The sequence below is a fragment of the Bombus fervidus genome, chromosome 3, assembly GCF_041682495.2.
Source record: "Bombus fervidus isolate BK054 chromosome 3, iyBomFerv1, whole genome shotgun sequence".
NCBI lineage: Eukaryota > Metazoa > Arthropoda > Insecta > Hymenoptera > Apidae > Bombus > Bombus fervidus.
The window spans coordinates 15,887,449-15,913,189 of NC_091519.1; the positions used below are offsets into that span (position 1 = coordinate 15,887,449).

General features: G+C 43.1%; 1 protein-coding gene across 4 annotated transcripts in view; it reads left to right on the forward strand.

Annotated features, from left to right (window-relative positions):
- LOC139985758 (uncharacterized) overlaps window positions 1-25,741 on the forward strand; it is an 88,106-nt gene that overhangs the window by 52,751 nt on the left and 9,614 nt on the right. For 3 of the 4 annotated variants that reach the window (XM_072000475.1, XM_072000473.1, XM_072000474.1), the window contains one exon: window positions 15,276-15,406. In XM_072000475.1, the coding sequence (XP_071856576.1) occupies window positions 15,276-15,406 (131 nt within the window). Of the gene's footprint in view, window positions 1-10,194; window positions 10,325-15,275; window positions 15,407-25,741 lie in introns of those variants that run through there. The other variant, XM_072000476.1, reaches the window with a different exon arrangement.

Here is a 25,741-nt window from a genome sequence, read left to right on the forward strand (position 1 = left end):
ACCGGCCACGAGTGACATTTGTTGGGATAATTGAAACATTTCTTCGATTCATTTAACCGTTCAAGCCGGCTGTCCAAGATAATATAAGCGCGGTTATGTTGGTTTAGAAGTTCTTTCTGTTAAACCAAGTATAATATTTACATTATAACTATTCTTCGTTTTTACAATTCTCTTGTTTTACGATACCACACGGCAAGATACGGTTATTTCAGTCAGATGAGTTTGAGCGTCTTAAAAGGAGCTTAAACTTTTTACAGAGTAATTAAACTTGCTGCGTACATTGTACATTGCGAGACAAGTCTTCGATATAATAAGAAAAAATGGGAAAATATCGTGTACTTTAGATTCAGCAACAAACAAATATCAAAAATTAGAAAAATGAAACGACTCTATGATACAAGGGCGGTTCGTTCAAGTAAAAATTTCAAGCTTTGACGAAGAACGATATCGTAGGAATATAAATGTTAAAAATTATAATCAAATCTTCAACGTAAATCTTCGGAGGTATAAATATACCATTTCTTGCAGTTGTATCATTTTTTGGATACAATACGCGTTTCTCTGTTGAGGCTTCCACGGTTGAGAATCACCAGTCATTTCGAAGTAATATTTTCTGCAAAGAATATTCCAATGAGTCGGCATCTACGGATAAGACCGCTTAAGTAGTTTTGCCCCTTTCTGCGCGCCATCGCGTTGGTTTAATCTCCAAAACAGAGTTACAAAGACTCAGAGGGATCGAGCCAGTAATTCAAGCTAAGAGGATACGATTAACCCGACCGTCGCTCACAGTATCAAGCCTTGCAAAACGAAAAAGCCTTACTGCCAGTCTGCCTACGTAGATTCCATATCAATGAATCCTTCCATCGTAAGGCACGACCATACACCCTAATCCAGTATCCGTAACGGAATCGAAATCGCGTGCACTGGAAGACTAGGAAACGAATCATCGGTCGACAAAAAATCTCTACTTCATTAGTACCATAAATATTAACATGGAAAATTCTGATCCACGCTACGTGCACGCCACTATATTCGAAACATTAATCTGGATTCCACTGACCGGTTTACGATCGTCGTGTCCTTAAATATCACGCTCTCGTGGATGTTGGAAAATTGGTTGATCGCCCTGGTAATGTGTACAATAGCGTGTAAAAGTTTAGGATTATGAGTAGTTCGATATTTACATATTGGTAAAATTATTTACTTTAATCTTTAGAACTGACTACGTACATGTAATACGTTACTATATTGCATATGTATCTATCTACAACGAGACTCGATTACGTTACCGGGTACATATTATTTTTTCTGCCTTCAGAGTCAACTGAGTTGTCGTACATGCTTCCATTTATCTACAACGATACTCAACTATGTCGCATATAGTACATTTATCTACCTGACGTACATTTATCTACATTTATCCACTAAGCCATTAACGTTTATTTTTCTTCGTTATGAAGATCAATTATACCATGCTAGTAACATGAAAAATGCAAAGTAGTTGAAGATTAAAAAATCCTAAATATCGAAAATAGCTATCTATCCTAGATTTGCTACAAATGAAAAGACGCAGTGTAAAATGGTATCTATCTTTATCAAAGCGTGACGGTAAAATGATTAACCTATACATACACGTAAATTAACCACTCTATTTTATTTGTTATAATCTTAAAATTACTTTAGAAGACCCAAACTTAATTACAGAAAGTTGCCGAAAGAAAAACGAAAGTTTAATAGTAAATGAAATTTATAACAGTCAAGCCTACCTAACAATCAGATAACGATCCGCAACTTTTGCACCATGGTATACTAGCGGACGACGAGTAAACCGATTCCGCTAGTCCAACATAAGCTTCCGTATCGGCACATGCGCGATCGGCTTACATCCTCTTCAGAGAGCAGACACGCCAGTCGTACAGGGGAATCGGGACAAAAGGAGGGCCATGGGAGTCGCGCACATGTACCAGCGCGTGGATGTACGCCATATTAATTACAATGATTTCCTGCCACTTATGGCCGAGCGAGATTTAAATTATAGATATCCAGCGTGGCGTGCTGGGGCGGGGTGCCCGGACTCACCATTCCTGATTACAGGGTGTACGCGAGCATTTCAGGAATCAGACTCGCGTCATAACTCTCGGGTCATGGGTCAATCTTTACCCCCTTCCCCCCTCTCCTCATCTTTTCAGCCCTTCTCCCTTTACCCCTCAATCTTCCTCCCTGCATTCTCCTCGTCCATGTGCCAGCTATCTTCGAAAATCTACCGTCGAATCGATCCCCCGATGATTCGTTTCCCTTGGTCCTTTCAGATGCTGCCGCCATTGTGTGGTATGCGGTATACCTGTTCACGTGGAATCGGTAATTTCAACATTTTCTTTCTGTTCGAGCTTGATGAGGATCTGGTGGTCCTCTGAGAACATCATCACGATCGTATAAAGACATCCATATGCGATACAAATCTTGATGGATCATTTAGAAACGATGAAAAATATCGAAATCAGCTTTACCTTTAGAAGCTCAAACAAGTACATGATGATATTCTCACGAGAACAAGGTATTTAGCTTTCTTACGAACTTGAGTCCCACATTGACCATTGAAATTTGTCGTGGATAAATCTTTGTCCAGTTTCCTTACGAGATAGTATCTTCCAGGTTTATTTTCTATACGAAAGCATAACTTTTAGTAGGATTTCGGGCTTCCAACGTTCCAAACATTTATCCAATCTCCGCACGAAGATGAGATTTCAACAGACTTATAACCTTGATCTTTCCAAGATTATATTTTTCTTTAACTTTTGTATAAAAAATGAAACTTTTAATTTGACCTTAAGATTCTAAAATCAGCATCGATACGTGTGCAATTAAATTCTTAATCATGCATCTATGTATTTACTAAATTGAAATCTTAGAAGACGATGTGGTTGATCAGTTTAACTTCTAAGAGGCTCAAATAACTAGTCTTACGATAGTCACAATTGTATGATTTATAACGAACAATATAAGTTTGGTTCTCGCAGTGGAATAAATTCAGCTTTTAAACACGATATTTCCTGTTACGATCCAAATCGCTTTTGTACGGTTCAAAAACAGCTTTTCCTCTTCGCACGGTTTTAAAAATAAATTCACGCGTGTTGGTATGAACGGAGCATTCGAGCGTTAAAGGGGATTCCTCGTCAAAGGAACTTTGAGCGGGAAATAATTATGCCGCTCGCGAATCGCATAATAATATGCAGTCGCGCGCGCTGTTCGCGTGGGTGGATTCGCTAAATTTCAATCTACCTTGGCGGGCGTAATGTACGTCAACCGAATCGTCATGGCATGACGTGCCACGTGACGTCACGACGCGTGTGGTCCCTCTTTCGGTTTATTAAGTCCACCCTCGGCGAAGAGCCCGCGGGCGCTACGATCCCACCGTACAAAGAACTCAAGGAACGCCGGTGAAACGGGATTAATGCATTAATAAAATTACCGTACCACATTTCCTACCTCTTCAATGCTGGATAAATCACCTCACGTAATGTTACCGCATTTAAATCGAATTTCTGGAAAAGAAGCCAGAACGTAAGTCAGAACGGAGGTGATGATTCGGTTTTAGTTTCCTAATATCAGCTACGTTTGAACTAATAATTAGCCCTCGGGAGCCAAAACGGTCAACTCTTTTTTAATTTCTACATTTCATCGCACGAACATGCGATTAATGTTCGATTCTCTGGAAGCAAACAACTTATTTGACCGTAGGATCTCGATAATTTTCAAAGAATTCGATATAGCTGATTGATGAACAAATGATTGAAAATTAAAAGTTTCACTGTGAATTTGAATTTAAATTTGTGATAGTTGAAAGAATTAGTTTAAACACAAGATTAGGGGAGATTGGACGTTAATATTAAGATCTTCCGTTAACATCTTCGTACGAAGAAAAATAAAACTATTAAAAGATAGGAATATACCTAGTATGTCTAACTAACTACGAATTGTTTTGAATCTTCTCACCGTTGGCTCGCTAATTGCGTAAGAATTGCAGGGAGGAGAAAATCGTGAAGCGTGGTCGGAACAGCCTCGAAGCGGTTAATCGCCTCGTAAAACGTTCTTTTTCGCGAGCGAGCCACATTCAATTACCATTTTTTCCCATTGCAATGGAATTTACAATAGCCCCCAATTAATACGATGATAATTTGTAAACTTTCACGCAGTTACGCTATTCTTTATTTAGCCGTGGCGTCAGAGAGAATTCATTCGCGAGTTTATTATCTACGCACACCGATTTACATCGTTAATTTCGAAGCCACGCCGTGTCTAATTATTATTAATGCCTGACCAGAGCTTTATCGACTACAATTTAATCGTGCTTCAACTATACTTGTACTCCACCACCGCTATCTTCCTCGTCCCTTCTTCTTTCCGCCCTTTCTGTTTTTCCTTTTCTCCCTTTCTCTCTCGTTCGTCCTCCTCGTGTCCTGATCTTTCTTCACGGGGTGGAGAACCGTTTCGAGTGGCGAGCTTTGATTTATGGCGTCACGCTGCTTAGAACGATTTGTCATGGCGGTATCGTCGAAGGAGATTGTCGCCGTGCAACGCGACAAGCTTCACAACTCGAAAGTCCGTTGTATCCTACGCTTGGTCGCGCTTACAAATCAGTTCGTGCGCGAAAACCGATGGCAAATTGCCGGGTTCTGACGTCTTCCTTGTTCCCTTCCGACCACACCAACTATTTAGAGCAGGGAAAATGATGTTCTCAAGCGTTCTCCGCTGTTCTTTTTCAGATAGAAACATGAACGATATTGCAAGGATTAATCATTTAAGCGTGTACGATTTTAATCTCTATTAGAATATAAAGCGAAAGAGATGCATAATTCTCGATTGCATAATAAATTTTGATTAGAAATCTAGATCGAGTTTCATACTTTGTAAGTAGCTATATAAGCTTTAAATTATTCCAACGTAACGATATTTTGAATCTAATTACAGTTCATTTGCAGATGTTACGGACATTTGTACTTGCATGTTTTTTCCTTAAATTGCTGATTTCCCATCGCACGATTTTCAAACTAGCAAAGACACGTATCATCGACCAACCGAACCAAACTTTTCAGATCACTTTTCCGATTATACTTGTTTCGAATCACCTGACGATTAATACTACGAGTATCGATGCTAACATAAAGCTTTGCTCCTATGAAGCTTTTCACCAAAGATAGCACAATATCGCTACAGCACAGTAACATTTTTCTAAATTGATATAGAACACATAACAATTCCCAACTTTTCTCAGTTTCAAAGGTATCGATAGTCAAATACCCCCATAATTTCATCCATAATCGATAAAATCATGGCAACGGTTGAGGACAAAGCCATGCCAAAAATCCCCCTATCGAACATGACAATTTTTATCGAAACCAAAAAATGAAACCGAAATTCGATGTTCGAAAGCATCTAGATGAGAATTGGATTAACAACCGTAAGGATCTTACTCGGTCTCGGCATTTTTCGCAGAAGGGCTCGTTTGTAGGGCTTTGCAGTTTATGGGCGGTTGTTTACCACCCGGTAAATGTTATACTCGAGTCATAACGTATATCTTGGAAGGCCGTGAGTCCCGTACGGGACGACCATTAGCCGCATTCAATCACCATTACACGCTGGCGCGCTTTCTACGCCTGCTTGCCCCTTAAATCCTGGCCAACGCCGACAAAAATATCGCCGTCGACGAACCACGAAGACGACAAAGGGGATAGCAACGATGGACTAGCACCACGTGTTTACCTTCTACGCTTGAGAATCGAAAGTTCTGACTCATCCTCCGCGGTCAAATCTTTTCTTTCGCTCGACTTCCACCCTTATTCGTGAAGCAGGTCAAAGTCCTTCGCTGACTTACAAACTAAGAAGGTTCACTTCGCTTAAGAGGATATGACGTTGGTTCGTTGAACTGATTCTGACATTGATTCGTTACTCTGATCGCAAGGTATAAAGTTGCAAGTTGATGTCGTTGATAGCTTTTTATTGGCAGAATGACGATAGTATTCGACTGTTAAAACGGATTCAGATCAAGGAATTAATAAATCACACAGCTTCAACGAAATACCACGCACTTGTCACGCAGTATGGTCCTTTTTAGTCGCAGTTTAATGTTTCCTTTTTATCAACTTGCATGCAAGACAATTGCATTCAAGGGAAAAACTATAGCATTCGACTACATACAGTTCCTGGTCAGTGAATTAGAAGTTGCGATCGATTCCACGAATTCCACGGATCGCACGTAACAGGGACGAAATCCTAACTTCTGCGAAATTCTCCATCGCGAAGGGCGAATGTAAAGTGCTCCCCGGCGGCGGTTTCCGCCAAAAAATCTCGGCGAACAAGGCCTGCTGGCGTTCGGGGGCGGCGGGTAAGGCACGCCGGAATCCAACGGCGCATTTACACGCGTGCTTCTTCGCCGCGTACAGAAATTACGACGCGGAAGAGAGGTCCGTGTGATCCCGCCTAAATGATGGTTTGGTCGGAAGGTTTCGCGGTAAGGAGGATTTATCCTTCGGTTCCAAGTTTTACGCGTTGTCGCTGGCCCCAAGAAGCCCCATATGTACATCGCCGATGGAAAGGACGCGCGGCGTGGCGTTTGGATTCGTTCGGGTACGATACAAATTTCGGGACCAGACTCTCCAAACCTGAGTGCACCGCGTTATCGAAAAATTTTTCTTTGTAGTGCTGTGCTGGCCATTAGGGCGCCCCGTTTCTTCAGTGTTGCTCGACGACCAGCCGGTTGGCAGGCTTTCGAGGAATATCGGCCGCGAAAAAAGACGAGACACTTTAACCGCGAGACGAACAACCGTATACCGTTACTACATCAATCTTCCGTAATGATGCAAAGTAGAAAAGGACGCGAGGAACGCACCTCCAGTACCACTCGCGATCGTTAACCGACTCTGTTTCCGACCAGATGACTTCGGCTTTTCATTTTCGTCGTACTCGATTTACTTGATTAGTTATTGAAAAGAAACTTCTTGCCGTATTTGTATAGCTTGTGGCATTACGGTTTGTTTCTATGACTTAGAAGTGGGAAGTGGACGGGTTAAATCAAACGATTAGTTGAATTTATTTGGTATTTCAGGAAGAGAAAATAAATGGATACGCGCGATTGTGATTTTATTGTGTTCCTGGTTTGCATAAAACGTCCTTTTAAAATTATTCGTGTCTTTATGAAACACCGCATATTCCTTCAAACTTTGATCAACAAAGTTGAAACTAGAATAACTCTAATGAGTTCAACGTCCAATTACAATTTTATCGTATCTTTGAGATTATAATAAAAAACAACTCGTACGTAAAAGAAAGCCACGTGCAACGCGTAACATCGTGAGAATTTCAAGCATTTTATTCCACGCTCCTTCCAACTCTAATCGACAACTTCGAACGTAAAGTAACTGCAACTACAAGTTCCGCAATTTCTTCAACTACGTCGCATTCGCTTCTCGAGCTGCCCCAGTTCAAACCACGAATACCAACAATCCTGCAAATTACAGTACGTGTCAAAAAACGACTCCGAGCCAAAACAAGCTGACATTCAACACGGTGTACCATGAAAGCTTGAAGCTTTTTAATTTCCCCTACTGGCAAATGGTACCGGGCCGAAAATCTCGTTAAGGTGAAACGCGTGAACAAATAAATAACATTTCGAGCGAGAGAGAAACAGGGAGAGAGGTGAAAGAGACTCGGGCGTATTGGGCGGACGTTCATAAGCTGCGGGCTGGCGAAGGGTCGAGGGCGTTCGGTCGGGTAGGGGGCGAGAAGGAATAAGGCGGAGGAGGGCCCAACGACCTCTGACCTCCCTGGGAACCACCAAGCCCTCGAGGGACTGTTCGAGAAAGAAGCCCAGGAATCCGGCGGACCCACCCGGCCGAAATACTTCCACAAGAGCTGCCGCCGCCTCGAATCGGTAACCTCGAATCGCTTCGTATCGCCATACTCGATAAAACATCGATCGTGAATTAATTTGTCCACCAACTAACCCGACAACCCTTCTCCATACTAATTTAACGATTTAAACGTTACGAAATTAGGCTTCGCCTTTGTTCGTATATTATTTAATCACAGTAGGGTGAAATATTTAAATGAAGCAGGAAGAATAATTGTTAATTTAAAAATTCTTTGTAAACGAATGAATCGTCAATGACCGAAAAGAAATTTCACCTTCGACTGCTTCTTTTTTTCGAATTTTTATTTTCTTAAGGAAGCGGCAAATATTCAACTCGTGAACATATTCCGAGGTACTTATCGATGTATTGTACTATATCGTACCACCCTTTATCGATTTTATTCCATAGAGAATTGTGAGAACGACCGTGACTGTTCTTTCTATTTGATGAATATTATCGGGATATGGATAAGAATCGACCATCCTCTTAACTTTCTATCGTGATACACGCTGACTTTGACATTGCACATTGTAGCCGTCAAATACTCGCAACAATACGAATTAATCGATATTCGATCTGCTTCGTTAAACGTTTCGTGACTGGTCGAGATAACTTTACCCCTTCCTCGGCTGTATTTCGTTTCGTTTTCGTTATCTTCTCTTCGTCGAACGAACGATCACGTAGCGTACAGCGATTTTATTGAACCGGGATCGCGAAATAATCGGCCTGGCTGAGAAATCCTACCGAGTGTTAATGATTTCCTGAAGATTGAATCTGTTTCCCGCGGGCATTGATTTCTCAGTGGTTGAAGGACTTCTTATTAGTTAGAATTAAATTACAAAGGATGGTGGAGATTGTTTCTTTGGAAAATAGGAGATCCGTTCAATTTCTCAAAGTCGAGCTTCAGCCTAGTGTTTGTATAGTACGAAAAGGAGGTTAATACCGTGTGATTATAATTTCCTGCGTGTAAAGGATAAAAAATTCTTTGCTTCGGAGGGAAGAAAGGTAGAAAAGAATCTTTCATAGAGGGTCCGGGCGTACGGTATCGAAATCTTCCTAGGACAACAGGATGATCGATATAGACTTCAAAAATCGGCCGTGGGACAAAGTAAGCCGGCCGGTGCGCGTAATAAAAAAGAAACTGAGGGGAACGTTACCTCGAGGGAATTTCGAAAGGGTATCCCTCCCCCGTTTTTGTGAATCGTGATACCCGGCAATTACGTGGCACAGTCACGGTGATTGGCTGGGTCGTTTTCGCGGGAAGCATGGACCAATCGAAGCACCGGTATGCCTACTCTTTCTCTCTCTTTCTCTGTTCTCCTAGAGTACTTGCTGGCAACGAGCACGCTCCCGCCTTTAGTCTAGTCAGAGAGCTGCACCTGTGAGTGAACCTGTAGCGTGCACCTGCAACCCGAAATCTAGCCGTGTGTCTCGCCGACTCGCCGCTCTTCGTGGATCCAACGATCGTGATCCCTCGAATCGGCCCGGAGATCTCCGGCAAATTACATTTCCAACCCACCCCCCTCTGATCGCTAGTAATACACGTGTATATAATAGAATAGGAGGGAAAGTTCTTCGACAGTGTATGTTGCCTCTCGAACGAGAACAACGGAGAAAATATCCGTACCACGTCTGGTAATGACTCGGTGGACGTACGTTGCTCGGTGATCTCGCACGTGTCAGTGAACATGAAGAGTATTGTGTCGGAGGATGTTTTGTCGGGCCACGAGGATGATGGAGTGCGCGATACGATGAACGTTCGATGAACAATAACACGGTCTCTTTGGTGGTCTTACAGCGTGGAGGAAGAACCGAAACGGTCCTCCGCTCTTGAAAGTCCGAGCTTTTAATAACTTTGATCGGGAGGGAAACCGTGTCATTGACTGTCACACGGTGACGTGCACACAGTCACCTTGTTCGATGAGCGAAGAAACGTGGTCGCCGTTGGCTACACCGACTGAACGTGTCCTAGGGAATGCAGCGAGGGGACGCGAAGGAAGAACAAGGGGATACCGTACACTGGACTAACGAGTTTAATAGAGAAAATCATCGATGAACGCTGGTACCGCCACGCTAGTTACGCTCGATAACCATATAAATAAAATGGAAATGTAAAGGAGCCGGATGCTTAGCTAGACGTAGCTTGGGCAAGAAACGATGACACGGACAGAACGGCATGGATCACCGTCAGTGGATCGTGACGATCCGCATTCATGGATCCCCGGCGACTGTTAACGACGTCAGACCGTGAGATCGCCAATGATAAGATCGTACGATTCCGTGTGCTGTTATCGAGCCGCCTTGCCCATCGACCTCGTTAATCAACCGCTCTGATTACCGGTTAAATGTTAATGAGTTTCCGCGAGATCGTCGTGGACGGATCGCCGTCGATCATCCACCGAAAGAACTAGAAACAGGTAACGTTCTTTTCGTGTGACATGTCGATTGAGACATCGTCCATCAGCTACGGTGTAAGAAATCGTAGCAGACGATATGTGACAGCCGCGTTTAGCTGATTTCGCTTTGCCGAGTTAATCCGATCGGATTCCTCGCAGTGAGATCATCGACAAGAAGCGATTTTCCATCTTCTGTGCCTACGCATGCTCTGTCCATCGTCCCCGGAGGCATCGAACCGTTTCTTTTCCATTAGGATTCCTCGTAGGCGCATGCAAATTCCGGAAATACCGACCGTCACCCTCCCTTTCAAATCATCGATATAAGTTAGAACAAAAGTTTATTCATGCAGATTTTGAAATTCATTTATATGGAAATAGGAATAGAATGTTTCTATTTTTACGATTCTGTGTCTTGATACAAATGAAAATTTAAATTAAATCGCTGGTTTTTATATAGTAGAGTACATCTTAAAACTTCGACTTACAACATGGAATTGCACTCGCCATACAGAAATTGTACTTACGAAAAAGTTTACCTTCGTCTTTAATTCAATTTCGATCTTAACTGAACCTTTACGATGACAAAAATATTCTCCACTTTACGTGTTATTACACCAGTCCGTGGCCACAGCTCGTTTTAATATTTGCTACAAGAATTATTGAACAAAAGATAGACAAAAAATTGTTTTTTAAATAATACCACAAATGAGCCGAATGGAAATAGCGTAGATAGTTACATTCAAAGCCAGATTCGTTCGAACGTTCGTCGGATCGGAATGCAACGTAACTGTCCGCTAACAGAATCTAAGCTCACTAACTCGGTATCCAACGATTAGCCTGATGTATCTAAATTTCTTCCCGTCCTCGAGAGTCGTAGCTTGAATTTCTTCGAGCCGTTCACCGCTAGAGCTAATTGCATCGCATGTTGCTTTACTTTTCCGGTTTCTGCGGCTTCGCGCTGCTTCTTCGTGGAATGCGAGCGAAGTGTACAAAGCGCAATGATCATAGATCGTGGCGGAGCGCGGACGCGACGAGGTGAAGAAGGAGAAATTACGTGCGTCCGTGGGCCCGGAAGCCACGTGCACGCGCGCCAGTCTACACGTGCTTGTAAATTCACGGCCACGATCAGCGTTGAACGTGTGCGTGCTCGTGTTCCGCCACCCCGCGAAACGACAGGAAGTTTGTGCAGTTCGCGCTCGTAATGTCCTTTCTCTCTCTTTTTCTCCCGCAGCCCCTGTCAAATTGACGTCCATTATGTTTTATAGCAGCGCGAAACGCGGAGGCGTTCCTCGCCGTTTCGTGGTTATATTATGCGCGTTGAGAAAATTCTGCGTTGTTTCGAGGAAATAAAGAATAGAGATAGAAAATCTGAGCTTTCTTGTACGGTAATTTATTAACTACTAATATTAGTGCCGTAACAAATGACAAGTTGTGGGTTATAGGCTTCTCTTTTGTTATTTCTCAATTTTTAAAATTGAAATCGTAAATTTCATTGACGTTGATAATTTGTCATTTATGATCTATAACTTGGGGTTGCGTTTCTTTATATATACGTTCCTCTTCTCTTCTTTCATTTCCTTATATTTGTTCATTTCTATCTTTCTTTTTTTCCTTTTTTTTTGAAAATGGAAGCTTGAAGATAAAATAATATTTCTAATCTTCTTTTTTCGTGAGTGCTATGTCAGGAGATTAGTTTATTCATTTTAAAATTTACAACCATTCCATTCCATGCGCTCGTCGAATTACGATTATTCGCCAGAGGAAAATTGTTTTTGTCGACTTGGAAAAACTGCGAATACTGTTACTTCTACGTGGTTACATACTACGTAATATGTATGAATAATAATACACGTGGTCGTAAATTACAGAGAACGTGTGTGCACGTTTTTTGCGGCCGATCATACGCTTCCTGAGATCGCCCTATGTTCACCTATCGTGAAAGTGTTAATTGTTACGTATCGACGGACAGCTGTTTTTTCTTCTTACTATTAAATATTAATATAATCTTCAGGCTTATGCACCGATGTAATCGTTACAAACAAACATTTCATATTTCTAACTACGTAACGAGATACCAAACAGGATATCGTTGGTTTGCTGGAGGAGCGATGCGTCTGAAAAATTGTAATTTCCTAGATATCTGGAAAAATTAATTCCAAAATTATGGTACTTCCAGTAAGATAATAATTCTTAAGTCAGTTAATTTTAGTTCGTCATGTTTTTCCATTTTCTTCTTTTTTTTTTTTTTTTTTTTCGCAAATATTTAAATACTTCCGAACTTTCCTGAATCTCGCGTCACTCTTCTACCAAACGCTTCATCCTTCTCAAACGGACCGATTTCTCACGAAGTAATCTTTCCATACGTCACGAAAACGGGATACAGCGATTTGTAAAAGTGGTCGGTCGGCGGACGATCATTAATAAATGGCGATGCGCCTGCGCGGGTTCAAAATGCGCGCGAAACGCGTGAGATATACGGCCGATGCAAATAACCGGGTACGAAGCGGCGGCACAATGCGATGAAGCTTTGGGAAATATTTTATTGCGGCTCACGCTGGAATCGACGTAATTCACACTTTGACCGTCGAACCGATAAATTTCCTGTGCTCGTGATCGCGCGAGCCCCGCCGCGTGCAGCGCATCTCCTCTTTCCGATGCGTTCACCGGCCCGGTCCCGTGGGAGCCCGTGGCATTCCACGAAGCGAGTAAACGAGTAAATTTGTAGGTAGAATACGCGCCTCCTCGGCCCGATCGAATCCCATAAGTCACGTCTCGAATACAGTGTTTAACCTGCGAGCTTATCGTCGATCGTTATCCCCGGTTCGACCTTTGTAAAAGTGTACGCGCATGCGTGAGTACGTACGCTTGTCGGCCTTAAATCTTCCGCGAGCATCGATGAAAATCCGATGATTTCATAGAACCGATTTAGGATTCCTCTAATTGGGATAGTCGTTGATTTAGGCTCATTTATCGGCGAATTCGAGACGATCTTTATTTTTCACATTTGTTTGCGCTGGGATATTTTCATTCCTTCGGAATCGAGTATCTTTGAGAGTAAATCGAAAGAAAATTGTTTGATATGGAAAAAGAGTTACCGATGTATTCGAGACAATTTGAAATTTATGCGATGTGAAATATTTTACGTAATCTTGTTAAAATAGAGTGTTGTATATACGTAAAATGGAGCACGATAATAAACAAATTTTAAAAATTCTATGTACGTGGAAAGTTTCGCGAAGTCCTCGGGTTTAGATAATTACGTAATATTCGATTATCTTCTGGAATTCCTTTGAAATATAGTGCTTTCGTTATAAGGTCTGGAAAATAGCTAACGCTAAGTATAAAGATTATAGTTTAAAAGGAGAAAAAGTGATGGCACATATTTAATAAGACGTATTCAATTACACCGTACGCTACATCAGCTTTTTTATGGCCATGGTCCAAGCAACGTCTTAAAATCCATTTACAGGCTAAATCGAATAACCTATACTTTGACTCTAACAAATTGTTTCAATTACGAGAAATAACAAAACGAACGGATAACATCCAGCCATCAGTACATCTTATACCTCCGGCAATTACGAGATGTGCTCGGACGTCGCACAGTGATCTCACTCTTTCTAATCGTGTCCTTTTTATCTCTTCGAATATTTTAGTTTCGAAGCTCTAAAACTCCAATGCTTTGTGTTTCAACGTTTTTAAATAATTTTTCCATTCCATCTGACAAGTAAACGGAATTCCAATTATGAAAAATCGAGCGCAATTCCCATCGAATCGTCCATTCTAACGAAAAAGAAATTCCTACGTCCGATATCGGATTCGTCCAATTTACTCAAAGTTAAAGGAAGTAAACGACGAAAAACTGCTGAAACAGATAAGGAAATAACAGTTTAAATAGAAATCGTTCTACATATCCGTGGTATGGAAGAAACGGTGCCGGTTAGCGGAGCCATGACACGCCGAGCGATTTTCTAGCTGGTCAGATCCAGCCGTTTGCGACCGTCTCGTGGATCGATGGCTTCGTTAAAACTGTTTCAAGATCGTCGTCGTAACTGGTCGTGACCGCGTAATGCGATTTCTGTACTGTATGTATGTCGTTAATTTCAGGAGACGATCTAGGAAATTAATAACTGCCGGCTCGAGCAAGATTCCAGAGATGATACTCGCCGCTATTAAATGGTAAATCCAAAGCCCGTAAGAGGAGAGGAGTATCGATCGGGAATACGGTTGTTGGATTATACGGCACGTCGAACAGCCATGGGCAAAAAGTGGTAGCGGCCAGTTTTGTCAGCTACGCTTCGATTGGCAAGTTGACGTTAAACAGCCGCCGCCGAGATGAATGATAGTGACAATTCTAATTAAGCGGCTACCCGATTGAGTCGGACCGTATTAATTACCGGCGGACCTCGAGGCACGTGCCGACTATCCGTGTTACCCCCTTTGATTTCTCTCTGCTCAACATTTTCACCATCTCGCGTTTCAACGTTTCAATTCATTGCCGTCGACGCTACCAAAGACCTTACAGCGGTACTATACGGTTTCAAATGCTGCTACGTGGCTTTGTCCGAAGGTTTAGGAATCCTGAGATTAGGATTTTCCAAGCTCGTGAAGATTCAAAGCGTCGAAGCCGTAAAATTTAGGGATTTGCAACTCTCCAATTCTAAGATCTAGAATTTCAAAGCTGTTGCTCACTATAGAGCGATGTAACAGATTTGTAAATATATCTGAAAATTCTAGAATCGAGTGAATCGCTGTAACGAGGAGACAGTTAGACTTTCCTATAATTTAAGACCAATTACGTCTCTTAATATCTTTTCTACGAAAACAAAAAGATTCCAACCTGAAATTAAGATACTGTGCGTCTGATCTAAATACACAAATGGTCTTACGTATAAATAGACAATAGTCTTACGATTGAAAATGAAAAGATTCACAAGCTAAAATTAACATAGTCTTCGCGCTATGATTACAGGGGACCTGAAGAGGCGACACTCTTGGAGCAGTGAGGTCGACTACCAGCCGGCGGAAACGGAAGCCGTAGCGACACCGGGAGGAGATCCCGCTGCCCCATCCTCGGACGAGGAGGACAGAGGCTCGTACAAGGTAAACCGCACGATCTCTAATCGCAATCCTGAAGATCTATTCGTGGAACACGTGCATCTTAGACGCCTTAATTCCGTGCACGGCTGGGAAAGACAATGTACCCTTTGTTCCATGAAATCACGACTCTCTGATCCCGTTTTGCCAAGTAATTAAGTAGCTGTGGGGCGTGTACTCGCTCCAAATGGTATTACCCTTCCTATGTGGCTTTTTTTCGTGCCATTTTTGCAACGATGTACGGGAATCAGTCGAATGAAACGAGAACGCCGATAATTGGCTTTTATATGGCTCGAAACGTGGATCGAATTCAATCTTTTAACGAGAGCCAGATTTTAATTATTTTACACACGATTGGTCATCTTGCGTAATTGATACGCGTACGTGTGGAATAGTAATTCGATTCAGCAACCTTCCTTTTTACAGTCGTAAGTTTCAGTCTTTTGCTTCAGCACGCTTTTGAATCCGTAAAATCAAGTATTTGTTTTATTTGGTAGCGGAAATCTGAAATTATAAGTCGAAAGATATCGAACTTACGCGTTTTTCGCTCGTTCGTACAGTTTGCTATTTCGATCTTCCAATTTTCAGTTTTATTGCAACTTCTTCACTACCGCCTTTGTTTCGAGATTGTTGCATCGTAGTGGTACTTATAAACACCGCACAACAAAAATAATTGCTAAACCGGTCTTTCTTAATTATTGAAACTTCAAATTACAAAGAAGGACGAAGAATCCTCGCGTTCGTTCCCACAATCAGTTCTGCTCTTGCAAGTCGAACGATGCATCCAGGGATGTATTGTCCCTGGAAGTTCACCACGCAACGCCAGGATTTCTGCAGTTGCAGTTGTTAAAGCCTCTCAGGTTTTACGGTGCTCGCTGTCTGGCCGCAGTAGTAAAAGGAAATGCACCGTTGCGTTGCGGCCGTTACGCATGGACCGTCTCGTGAGCAATGATCCGCTTGTGCATATAAAACGTAATTTTGGTTAAACGCTCTGCGCTCGTTCCGTGGTCCCTTCGTATTCCCATCATTTTCATGGGAAAAGTGCTTCACCCTGCCTTCTCCGACTCGTTTTTTGCCTAAGTAACCCTGGTGGTTTCGGTTTTGCGATCTGGCCCTCGTAAAAAGTCCATCCTCCGATCTCTTTTTATGCTCGTAGGTAAAATATTACGTGGTATCTTTCGCGGTTTGTTCTTTCACGCGGCATATTGATCGATCTATAACGTACTTTCTTTATCTTCTTTATGCTGAAATAAATATATATTAAATCGTTTGTTAGAATTCTGAATTTGATAGTTGGAACTTACAGCTTCTGATTGCGAGATCGAACCTAATCGAAGATTAACCCTTCGTAACATCGGTTGTTTTAGCACGGGATTACGAGAGTTAGAAAATTTTAACTTTAAGAACACGATCCAAAACATAAATTAAGATGCACGACGAGCTCTCTAAGAAAGTCACTTTTTCTGACCACAAAAGTCTCGCTACCACCATAACCATATCTTTGCCACGGTTCTCGCCTCAAGAAACTCATACGACTTAAACCTTACAATTACCCTTCGTTCCCTAAAAACTTCACTCTTCAACCAGACTCTACTCCGCGCTACAATCAACGCACCCCTAAAACCAGCCTTCACGAAACAATCAGTCGATCGCCGATCAATTCTGCCGCCGTAACAGTTTGCGTAGTTCCAAGAAGCTGAATCGTACCGACAAAGCATCTACATAAACCTTCGTGCATCTAGTCGTATTTCGTGCGCGAGAAATCCACCGGTTTTCTCGGAAGCGATCGCGCCTCCGCGAAGCGAACAGCCCCCGCTTGAAGAACGCAAGGAGTAAAAGAGGACTATGAAAAAGAAGATCAGTTCGTAAAGAAAATCGCGGCCGGCTAGAAACTCGCAGGCTGTTTCGCGACGCTATTTTTAGAAGAGCGTGCAATTTTAGGATTCTCGAGTTTCGAAACAATGGAGTTTCAGCATTCGAGAGCTTCAAGCTTTGACTTTTGAACTTGGAGGCTGCGAATTTTACGACAAGTAATATTAGAATTCTAGAATTTTGAAATACTGAGCTTTACAATTCGACAATTTCGAAGCTCCAGATTTTGGAATTCGGCGGATTCGAGTTTTTCACTTTAGAAGTTTAAAATTTCGAGATGTCGGGGTTTACGAGTCGAGAACTCAGACTCTCCAACTTTGGAGTTCTAAAATTTTGAGATACGATGCCTTGAAACTCGTCAGCGTTTCTGACTCTATTTTCTTGGAATTCGGAAGCTTTGAATCCGTAATTTTAGAATTCTAAAATTTCGTAATAGAGAGCTTCGCAATTCGACGATTTTGAAACAAAATTTTAGCACGTTCGAGAATTAAAAATCCATGACTTTGGAATCTTAAGATTTCAAAATGTAGAACAATGCAATTCACGAGCTTTGACATGGTTTTCTTTGAAAAAAATCGCGTCTCTGCTAAGCAAACGATGTTTAAAGGAAGATGAAGAGGAAGGAGATCGGCTGATGAAGAAAATCGGACGCGGTCAGAAACTGGAAAGCTGTTTCACGGAGATATTTTTAGAGGAGCCGCGTGTAACGAGCGCGAGGCATTCGCCGTTTATGTCGAACGTTCCTCTTCTTCCAGGTTTTCTTGATCGCAAAACGCCCTGTCTTCTAGAAGCCCTGAAGTGAAGGACGACGTCGAAAAACTATGCTACTCTATGCACGTAATGGCGAGCGACTCTTTATTTGGAAGGGAATTTTTCGGCGCGCCGGGGTGGCTTCTTTGTAGCGCTGCGAGGATTCCAACACGATTTCCGCTTCTTCATTTGTGTAGACTTGTTTCTGTTTGAGTCTATATACATATACATATGTACAGTAGATGGAATACTAACGATTCGAAGCATAGTCAAAGATATTTTTTCCAAAAATTAATAAGCAACTTGTTACAGGTGTTACACGCAACATATTACAAGTAGAAGTTAAATTTTGTGATTTTGGTAGTATCGAAGTTAATATAATAGGCGAGAGAAAGTTAATTATCACGTTTGAGGATAGTCTGCGACGATGAAAGAATCGTCCAACGCTTCGACAGTGAACAAAATATTTCTTCATTTGCAACCGGTGTGTTACAATTCGAATCGTTAATTATCAGAATCGATGGAACAATAACAGAGATAGCAATAACGCGAGATTCTCCACACGATACGCACTGACGTCGCTTTCCAGTGGATTAACAAAAACTTCAAATGCAACATCAATAAGCAACGTACCATCGATTTATTACGCCATGAAACTATTCAAAATAAAAGAAGCCATACACGATCTATCCTCGAGTCCAAACAGAAACCACCTTTATTGATAGCACATCAGAGCGAACACGCGCAACACCCAACAGCGACGTGTCTTTCATTATACCAGCCGTCCTTTGAAAAGCAGAACTCGCATAGAGAAGAGGACGACGACACGGTCGGCCATTGAATATGACGTAATAAATGCTCGGCGGTAGAGTTGGACTTGGTTTTTCAGTTAGCCCTGGAATTACACGCAGGATCGCATGGCAGGCGTTTAAATCAAACAGATCGCGCGGCTCGACTTACGAGCGTTAATTGCTAGACTATGCGCCTCGTCTACCAAAGGGACTTTATTGCACCGGAAAATCAGGCACGTTACCGTTAGCGGGTATACGCGTCGCGGCCATCTGCGTGGCACGGCAAAGAGCATAAACGTGTAAATGCCTGATAATAATCCGGTCGAAGGGGCGGACAGGGGGATAACTCGCGCGTTTCTCGGCGAATAGTCGCGCGAACCGCAGTTTTACGAGCCTCCGGACCACCTTCCTTCTGAACACCTACACTGTCTGTCGTGCGAACACAAACGAATTGGCGATTCGGTGATCTTGACACTCCAGCAGTTTGTATAGAAGCGGTGGGGGTTGATCTTGGACCTTTGATATCTTCGTGATTGCTGTACGAAGTATTGTACTTTGGTTAAATCGATCAATTGTCTGAAAACTTCTCCGTCGTGATACTTTGATTTCTCAATTAGTTTAACTTGCTTAATCCCTTTTGAATTAATCTTCTTTTAAATTTCTATACGTTCAGTTTCTTTTAAGTCTGTTGCTATCCTCCTCCTCCTCCTGCTATCTATACATTTCAATGGGTATTACCAAAATGTAAATAATCTTTAAATATCCGGTTTTGCGTATCCCACGTTTCTTACGAGTAAAGCATTTCAACGAAGAGATGTCTGAAGAGATGCTGTTACGCCACGAGGCTTTTTAGAGATCGTATTTCCAACCGTCGCTCGCGGCCCTCCAGCGTCGCAGATACATCCTCTTATCTGCCCGACGAAAAATATACATCGTATCGATGAGCGCATATTTATCACCAAATAACGAGTTCTGGAACCGTCGATCTCGGACCGTTATTTTATAAACGAAGAAGTCGGCCTGCGTGATCATCGGCGCGTGCGATGGCGTGATCCGAGCATATGGGGGGTCGTCTCCCCGAAAGACAAAGAATCGGTCTAAGGAGGTCAGTCTCATTCGAACACTCTAACCGATCAGTCTCATTCGAAATCTGTAACCGAGGAGTCCATTTTCGTCGTCCGAACAGTCAATAAGTCTACCACGGTTCTATCTTCAAATCAATCCGTTTGTAAAGTCTAACTATCTCATCGAGAGATATCGTCAAATCGGGTCACATTTTCTGTAACGAATAAGCTGTACTCATCGTCAAATACTTGTGACGCTCATAATATTGTGTAATCCATTGTTGAATATATACATCATATTAACCTGTTAACACAGTGTTAATTTCAATTAACCACCCCTGTTATCCTAACCGAAACACGGGGAACGACTAATTCGCGGCGTCGATTAGCCGAATCGTAGCGAGAATTTACGCCTCTCGCTGACGCGTTTTCCTCGCGACCGCGTCTCTCCGCGAACGGTCGTAACATTTGGTCCTTCGAGCCGGATTCAGTGGTAAGTGAAAAGTGCACACCAGTGACACCCACTACCATACAGTGCCACATGAATCCAACATAACCAGCAGCGGAAGCGTTACCACTCCAGCGAAGTCAGTAACGTCAAGGGGCCGTCACCTTGGAAGAGGCATAATTCAATGGTTGAAGACGCAACCATGCAGCCTCCCGCCGCAACTGGACAATCGTCAACATAACGATATTCAACAACTTCGATCGCACGACAAAACACGTCACTTTCGGGAAGAATCGCCTTCCTCACGAAACGTACGTCAACGACATTCCACTGCACAGGGACAAGCGACAACCTGCAGTCGGAACAACTTCAGTTTCACTACAACACGAGTGATCTTCGGGAAGAACGCCTTCCTCGCGAACATCACGATATCCCGCTGCACAGTGACGAGCGAGCACTGCAGCCGGAACAATTCTGCATCGGGATACACCGATCACACATCACAAGTACCACCTTCGTTAACGAAGTATCTTCATCACAAAAAATGGCAAACGAAGCAAGAATCACCGCCTTGAAACAGGAATACGACGATATAAGCGAAGAATTCAAGACCATATGGAGACTACTCGACCAATACGAACAGTCCGGGCAGCGCAACAAGGGCAGCTTAAAATTTTATCAAACACTGGTCGACGACAATTGGAAACAATTCAACATTGTCCTTAACAAATTGCTCGACATCGACGACAACGAACCTGAGGACTTATCGGATATCTATTTAGACCTGATGGTACGATTGATCAGACTCAACAACATTGATTCTTCCTCAACGAATGTCTCCAACGCAGTGGCGAATCCAAAACTATCGGAATGCAACAGCAATACTTCCAGCAGTTACCAGAGACGTAAGAATAATCTAAATAATAACAGTAACAATGATCATACTCCGCCGATGGAGAATCTCGTATCGAGTCTAGCGCCGATTCCGTCGCATGACACGCGAAGTTCATTGCATAATACTCGCAGCGCGCCAACACGCGACTCGACGACGATCAAGTTCGCGTCCTCATTATCCGAAAAATCTGATTCAACGATACCGATCGCCGTGAATCAGACAACTTCTAACGTCCGCCGCTCATCGTCAATACGCGACCAGACGACAAGTACGATAGCAACGTCTCTACCTGAACAATCTGATTCAACGTTACCGATCGCCGTGAATCAGACAATCTCTCACGTTCGCAACTCATCCCCAATACGCGACTTAACGACAAACAAGCTCGCGTCATCAGTATCTGAACGATCTGATTCAACGCTACCAATCGCCTTGAATCAGACAACCTCGAACGTTCACTGCTCATCGCCTACACGCGACTCGACAACGACTAAGTTCGCGTCCTCATTATCTGAAAAATCTGATTCAACGCTACCAAACGCCGTGAATCAGACAACCTCTAACGTTCGCTGCTCATCGCCTACACGCGACTCGACGACGACCAAGTTCGTGTCATCATTATCGGAACAATCTGATTCAACGCTACCAATCGGCTTGAATCAGACAATCTCTAACGTTCGCAACTCAGAGCCAAAACGCGATTCGACGACAAACAATTTCGCATTATCATTATCTGAACAATCTGATTCAACGCCAGCAAGCGCCTTGAATCAGACAACCTCTGCCACTCGCAACTCTTCGCCAACACGCGACTTGAAGACAACCTCTCACGATCCTCTGGACCGAAAAAAACTGAATCCCGTTCAGGACAACAGAGGCAATTTCGAATCAAAACCTACAGCAGGGGTTTCGAAATCCACGATAAGATTCTCCAGGAACATTTCCTCCTCAATCAGCATCTCAATGTTCAGTCTGTCTTACAGCACGTTACCTGTATCATCTGAGAGCAAGAGTATCGTATCGGAGAGTCATCTTCCTGAACATAACAAGAAGATGCCACTCTCGCCATTTCCGAAAGGGGCCACATCTGCGAATTATCCGAAGCGGAATAATCATCACGTTGTCACCACCATTGCTGCATCGGACAAGTCTCGGGAAAAAACCACGAGGATCTCACTGGAGTCACCCCTGGCTCCAATAACGCCAACATATTCTCCAAGGCCAAGGCAAGTCACAGTTACGACGTCCAGCGTCACGACGCCCAACGCTCATTCTCCGCCAAGGATCATCACTAAGAGAGCGCGATTCGGGCGGATCATCGGGGGGAGCCCAACCTCCCAATCAACTCCAAAACTCCGCATCGCGTTGGACGAATCAACATCAGGCAACACAAGAATTCCGTTCAACGACACCTCATGGGCAGAGGTGTTCCATGATACTTCCTGGGCCGAGCTGCTACCTAACACCTCCAGGATCGAAGCATTCAACGACACTTCATGGGCAGAGGTGTTCCATGACACTTCCTGGGCAGAGGTGTTCCATGACACTTCCTGGGCAGAGGTGCTTCACAATACCTCCAGGATCAAGGCACAAAACGACACTTCCTGGGCCCAAAAACACAACCGCAAATTCCTAAAACGACGAGAACCACAGCGATCGAAACTACAAGGAGTTTCCGAACAGGACATAAACAACAAACTTGTCAAATCACTATAATTTAGTAATTTTCAGATGTAATCCGTACTCTACGAAGGGAATCTCGCCCATTCATCAACCTCAGAATCACCTATTGCAAATCATTTACGTCAAAGAGCGAGAGGATCGCAACCACCGCAGAATCCAGGTATTCGTATCCAACTTATACGTCTTGCAGTTAATGCAGTCCACATCGAGCTGGTCAACGATCTCATAAGCGAGGCCTTCGTCGCGTCTCTGGGAAGATTCATCGCTCATCGAAGGGTCAGTCTTTCTAGCCGGCCGATGGATCGAATGGCACTTCACACTCTCAACTCGCCTCACTTCAACGGATTGTGGAAGCTAGCAGCAATTCTTCAAACGACATCTCAGACGTGTCGTCATTAACAAGCTTCATACAATTAAAACGCGAAACACACTCCCTATCAGAATCAAAACCAACCCTCAACTCCAGACCGCCAACTTCGATATCTCCAGATCGAAACGATCTCTTAATCCTTACTCCCAGTCACCTCCTCATCGGAGACTAACAAGTTTGCGAGATTGAGTTTTCAGGGATACTCCAACCAACCTTCTCCAGCTAGCATCAAGAATATCCACACGAGCTGAACATACGAACCAAAGGGAGCAAGGGCAGTTACGGCATACTAGAAGACATCATCGTCCTCCTCATAGAAGACAACGTTCTCCCAATGCGATGACCATTGGGCAGAATCATCAAGGTCCAGCCCGGCGCAGACGGCATCATACGGACGGCTACCGTACGAACGGCAACAAGCACACTGGATCGGAGCGTCAAGCGGATGGTACCACTACCGAGCAGATCGCCGACAGATGACTCCGAAACACCCAACAGCTACGAAGTCTAACGAGAGATCCACCTCACAGTATTACCCATAGTACTTGATCGGTACCCTCTCAACGGGGGGAGTATGTTACGCCACGAGGCTTTTTAGAGATCGTATTTCCAACCGTCGCTCGCGGCCCTCCAGCGTCGCAGATACATCCTCTTATCTGCCCGACGAAAAATATACATCGTATCGATGAGCGCATATTTATCACCAAATAACGAGTTCTGGAACCGTCGATCTCGGACCGTTATTTTATAAACGAAGAAGTCGGCCTGCGTGATCATCGGCGCGTGCGATGGCGTGATCCGAGCATATGGGGGGTCGTCTCCCCGAAAGACAAAGAATCGGTCTAAGGAGGTCAGTCTCATTCGAACACTCTAACCGATCAGTCTCATTCGAAATCTGTAACCGAGGAGTCCATTTTCGTCGTCCGAACAGTCAATAAGTCTACCACGGTTCTATCTTCAAATCAATCCGTTTGTAAAGTCTAACTATCTCATCGAGAGATATCGTCAAATCGGGTCACATTTTCTGTAACGAATAAGCTGTACTCATCGTCAAATACTTGTGACGCTCATAATATTGTGTAATCCATTGTTGAATATATACATCATATTAACCTGTTAACACAGTGTTAATTTCAATTAACCACCCCTGTTATCCTAACCGAAACACGGGGAACGACTAATTCGCGGCGTCGATTAGCCGAATCGTAGCGAGAATTTACGCCTCTCGCTGACGCGTTTTCCTCGCGACCGCGTCTCTCCGCGAACGGTCGTAACAGATGCGAAGGCGAATAGAAAACGAGGAGAACAGCAGTATCGTACAATTTTTGGGGAATTTTAGTATGTTTAGTTTCTTGTAAATTTATCTGCTACAAACTGAGCAAATGGAAAAATACTTTATTGGAGCATAAAACTTTCCATTCGTCGTTTCACCGTCTTATAATAAAATCAGAGGAAAATCTATCAGCGACTCGATATAAAAATCCCTGAAATATCATCTTCCAGATTCGCGATCAGTCTGATTGAATTGTGATATAGGGATGACATATTAAAAGGTGCGGTGTTTTACAGACAAAGAAATGGCACGGTTAACGTAACACATAAGAAAAAAGAGAGACCCCGTCGTAATATCCTAGATTGTTGCGTTCCGCGAGTAAACGAAGGTATAAACGGTTTAACAACCGTTCATTCGAGCACCGTTTGGAGATCAAACTAGACGTCGTAATTACGTTTTACGAGGGTACGAAACGAGAATGGGGTTGGGTGTCGTGGCAGTTTAAGTAAACAATATTGAAACGTCGAGAATGTGGTGTAAAGGCGGTGATAAATAAATAAATATATGTAGTACCTTACTACTACAATTAGTTTATTTACAATAAATGGATTAAACAGATGTTGATTAAGCAGGAAACGATAGTTGTTTAACGTGAACTAATCGCAATAACGTATTTTAATTAAGACAACTAGGTGACTAATTTGCGATTCTCGTCACCACGCATTCAACTCCCTCTCGACAATGCAATTCGCACTCTCTGGTTTCTCAACTCATACTGCTGTTAATTCGTTTATCTCCCTTAGCAACCCCTTGTCTTTTGTCTTAACCTCGCGTCTTTTTTCTTAGCCGCACCACGCACATGCTCAGCAACCGCTTGTTTATAATTCGCACGACACCCCCAGGCCACTCATCCACGATACTACATATATATATATGTCGGGTCGTCTTTGGAAAACGGGGCGTGTAATGAATCTTTCTGCGAGTTGTCCATCATTGTTGTATACCAGATGATATTGATTGAAGCGAAGATATTGCAAAGGTCAACAAGCGATATCGGTGAGTGAATAATTGAGATATCGGTGACGATGAATTTAGGTTCGATAACGAATACACGGTCAACGGGATGACGAGTGCGATTTTGAACTTGACGTACGTATTCCCTGAACTAGTCGAACTTATCGGGTTAAGAGTCAGT